General features: G+C 38.3%; 1 protein-coding gene across 1 annotated transcript in view; it reads left to right on the top strand.

Annotated features, from left to right (window-relative positions):
* Positions 1-4,198, top strand: part of LOC137653038 (golgin subfamily A member 6-like protein 25) — a 5,130-nt gene extending 932 nt beyond the window's left edge. The window contains exons 1-2 of the mRNA XM_068386431.1: positions 1-124; positions 1,424-4,198. The exon at positions 1-124 is cut by the window's left edge and continues 932 nt beyond it. Of these exons, the coding sequence (XP_068242532.1) occupies positions 1-124; positions 1,424-4,198 (2,899 nt within the window). The remainder of the gene's footprint in view (positions 125-1,423) is intronic.
* The last annotated feature ends 245 nt before the right edge of the window (positions 4,199-4,443 follow it).

Genomic DNA, 4,443 nt, shown 5'->3' with positions numbered 1-4,443 from the left:
TGGAGAAATTCGAAAGAAAGATCAGGAATTTCAAGACTATGTCAAACAAATGGAGGAGTACTTTGAAAGTCTTAAGAAATATTATGATGAACAGCAAACTGTCCTATTGGAGAGGACAAGAGAAGTAAATGTAGAGAAAGAGAAGGTAGATAAAGATTTGGAAGAACAAGAAATCATTATGAATGAGAGGAACCAGGCTCTCGATGAAAAGGAGAAAAGACTAAATGAAATTGCTAAAGATTTGGAAGCAAGGGAACTGTCTATCGAAGAACAATACGATGAGCTTTCAGAAGAAAGACGTGAGTTTTTGAAAAGACGGGAAGAAGGAGGTGAAGAGGAAGAGAAGGTAGATGAAGATGCCGAAGAACTTAGTGGCGAAATTCAAAAGGAAGACTTGGAACGTCTTCAGGAAGATTTGGAAGAGAAAGAAATAATTCTGTGGCAGAGGAACAAGGCTCTCGATGAAAAGGAGAAAAGACTAAATGAAATTGCTAAAGATTTGGAAGCAAGGGAACTGTCTATCGAAGAACAATACGATGAGCTTTCAGAAGAAAGACGTGAGTTTTTGAAAAGACGGGAAGAAGGAGGTGAAGAGGAAGAGAAAGTAGATGAAGATGCTGAAGAACTTAGTGGCGAAATTCAAAAGGAAGACTTGGAACGTCTTCAGGAAGATTTGGAAGAGAAAGAAATCATTCTGTGGCAGAGGAACAAGGCTCTCGATGAAAAGGAGAAAAGACTAAATGAAATTGCTAAAGATTTGGAAGCAAGGGAACTGTCTATCGAAGAACAATACGACGAGCTTTCAGAAGAGAGACGTGAGTTTTTGAAAAGACGGGAAGAAGGAGGTGAAGAGGAAGAGAAAGTAGATGAAGATGCCGAAGAACTTAGTGGCGAAATTCAAAAGGAAGACTTGGAACGTCTTCAGGAAGATTTGGAAGAGAAAGAAATAATTCTGTGGCAGAGGAACAAGGCTCTCGATGAAAAGGAGGAAAAACTAAATAAAATTGCTAAAGATTTGGATGCAAGAGAACAGTCTATCGAAGAGGAATACGTTGAGCTTTCAGAAGAAAAAGAGGAGTTAGCCAAACAGAAAGAATTCAATCGGATTGAGCTAGAAAAGATAAATGGATTGACTCACAATTTGAATGCAAGGGAATGCGCACTGAAAGCAGAAAACGAAGAGCTCTCAAAACAAAAGGAAGACTTTGCTAAATACGTTTTAGAACAACAACAAAATTATCAGACTGAGTTAGAAAAGCTCAAGAAAATGGCAGAAGATCTAAATGCCAGGGAATGGTTACTTGCAGAGGAGAGAGGAAATCTTACGCATGAGAATAATGCTCGCCAAGATGAAGAATATAAATACTTGGATGAAAAGAAAGGGGATTTGCAGAGGCTCGAGGAAGTTCTTGCTGAGAGAAAGCGAAAGATAGAAGTCGAATCTTCTCAATTAGGAAAATTACAAGGAGAGTTGAAGAAAAATGAACGTGAATTGGAGGCATTTGCTAACGATCTAGCAAGAGACCGAGAACTATTCAACAAAAATATGTTGGAGCAAGGAAAATTGCAAGAAGAGTTGAAGAAAAAGGAAATTAAATTGAAATCATATGCAAATCTTCTAACGGACAAGACAGAAGAATTTAACAGGAATTTCTTGCAACAAGAAAAATTGCAAGAAAAATTGAAGGAAAAGGAACATGAATTGGACGCATATGCCAAGAATCTAAAGAAGACAGAAGAATCTAACAGGAATTTGTTGCAACAAGAAAAATTGCAAGAAGAATTGAAGAAAAAGGAGCTTGAATTGAAAGCATATGCAAATCATCTAACGAACAAGACAGAAGAATTTAACAGGAATTTCTTGCAACAAGAAAAATTGCAAGAAGATTTGAAGAAAAAGGAGCTTGAATTGAAAGCATATGCAAATCATCTAACGGCCAAGACAGAAGAATTTAACAGGAATTTCTTGCAACAAGAAAAATTGCAAGAAAAATTGAAAGAAAAGGAACGCGAGCTGGAAGCATATGCCAAGAATCTAACGAAGAGAGAAGAGTTTAACAGAAATGTGTTGGACCAAAGAAAATGGCGAGAAGAGTTGAAGAAAAAGGAAATTGAATTGAAAGCACACGCCCAAGATCTAGCAAACGAAAGGGAACAGTTTAACAGAAATGTTTTGGAACAAGAAAAATTGAAAGAAGAATTGAAGGAAAAGGAGCAATATTTGGAAGCACATGCCAAAGATCTAACGAAGGATATGTTGGAACACGAAGAAACTATCGATTATCAGACGCAGCAAAAAGAGTTGATGGAAGCAGCCAAGAAACTGAGAGAAGAAAAAGCTAGACTTGTACGGTTCCATGAGAAACTAACGAAGGCCGTAGATGATTACAACACCAAATCTAAGAAAAAAGATGAAGAATACGACATTAGATATGCTGAACTGGTAGAAGGCGAGCGAGAATTGCACAGAAAGCTGAGATTATTCGAAATAACTGACCCAAGAGATCTCTTCATAGAGAAGGTAGAATTCAATGACAAAGTCATTGGACATCAATACCTCTATGATACAGAGTTAATGAAACTAAAAGAAATTGCTCTAGAACTAAATGAGAAGGAAGCTAACGTAGTAAAAGAGCGTGAGAGTCTGCAGCAGGCGAAGGAAGTTTTCGATAAACAGACGATGGAACAAAATGAACAAATGCAGCGACAGAAAGATGAAATAGAGAACTATAGGATCGAAAGGGAGGAGGAGTTGAAATTGAAAGAGGAGAGTTTGGATAGGCTGCAACAAACCTTATTGGATGAACACCAAAAATTCAGCGAAAGGAAAACTCATTTGGACGAAATGATGAGAAAAACGAAAAACCAAGATTTGGTGTTGCAGAAGGAACACGCGAAAATCCTAAAGACCACGCAAATGTTAACCGAGACCAGAAAAGCTTTAGAAAGGAGAGAAGAAGAAGTGAGGAGACTGGAAGTGATTGTGGAGGAAAAAGTGAGGGAACAGCTGGAAGAGGCGAACACGAGGCAAATTATGTTAGAGCGTCAAGAGAAGGAACTGTGGTTCAACTTTGAAAATATGAAGAAGGAGTTGAATGAAAGGGAGATTGTGTTGGGACAACAAGAGAGAGAGATCGGAAAGGCGAGAGATAAGTTGAACAAGGACGTAGTAGATCGGGAGGAGGTGGCCAGGAAAGCTGGCGAAAACCAACAGCTCTATTGGGCGTTGAACCAAAGGGAAGAGAGACTACAAAAATCCGAAGCAGATTTGAAAGAAAAAGAAGAGGAGTTTAGAGCTCAAATTGCTGAGGAGAGTTTGAAACGGGAGGAAAGGGAGAAATGGCTGCAGGAGAGAACAACCGTGATGGAAGAGGAGCTCAGAGAAAGAGAAGCTGTTCTGAAAGAAAAAGAAGAGAAGAACAGAAGGAGAGAGGACGAACTTGAATCTATTCAAACGAAATTGGAGGAGGAGATGAGCGAGCAAGAGAAGCGAGAAAAGGCCTTGAAAGACAGAGAAGAATTCACAGAGCTAGAGAAGGTCAAAATGGAAGCTCTTAGAGGCGAACTAAGAAAGGAAAAAGAGGAGTATTTAAAAGCGTTGAAAACCCGCTTACAATGCGAAGCCGACGAAAGGCTCAAAAAACAAAAATTCTTGGACGATCAACTAGAGATGTTGCAGAAAAAGGAACAGGAATTGCGGGCCAAAGAATTCTATCTGGAAAAGAAATATGAAGGGATGTGGAAGCAGAAGGAACGAGAGGTGAACGCGGCCATGAGGAGACAACACGAGTTGTTCTGTGAAGAGGTAGCTAAAATTAGAAGTCAAGACATTATGAAAATTTGCGATGAGCTAAAACTTTGTGGTTCTCTCTCCGAAGCAGAAAAAAATGTATACGAAAATCATCTCAAGGTGAAGAAACTGGAGGAAGACCTTAGGAGCAAAGAAAAATTGATGGATATTCAGTGTGCTGAAAGAATGGAACAGATGAAGCAATTATTGGAGCAAAAAGAATTTGCTTTGGTAGCAAGAGAGCAACAAATGCTCAATGCCTTAGCAATGACAGAGCAGAAGAATAATATGGAAGACAAGAGACTGAGGGACATTAAACAACATTTGGAGGAACAAGAAAGCATATTAAGAGCTCAGTTCTCACACTTCCAGGATGAATGCAAAAACGGATTGGTGAACTTCGAGTAAATTTGCTAGTTTTTCTTTTCTCCAGTGGAAAAAAGATAAAAAACTAAAAAAAAAAGTTAAAAAAAAATAAAAAAAAATAAAAAAAAATATATAAAAAAGAAAAAAATTTATAAAAACAAAAAAAGGAAAGGATAAGTAGAAGCAGGATATAGCAAGCATCTAGAACACTGGCTTTGCAAAGCGAAAAGACTTGTCGGCGACCCAGGAGGACTGAGGACTTTTGCATTGGTTAGAATAATCTAGAG

The sequence above is a fragment of the Palaemon carinicauda genome, chromosome 14, assembly GCF_036898095.1.
Source record: "Palaemon carinicauda isolate YSFRI2023 chromosome 14, ASM3689809v2, whole genome shotgun sequence".
NCBI lineage: Eukaryota > Metazoa > Arthropoda > Malacostraca > Decapoda > Palaemonidae > Palaemon > Palaemon carinicauda.
This window is presented reverse-complemented; position numbering and strand designations above follow the sequence as displayed.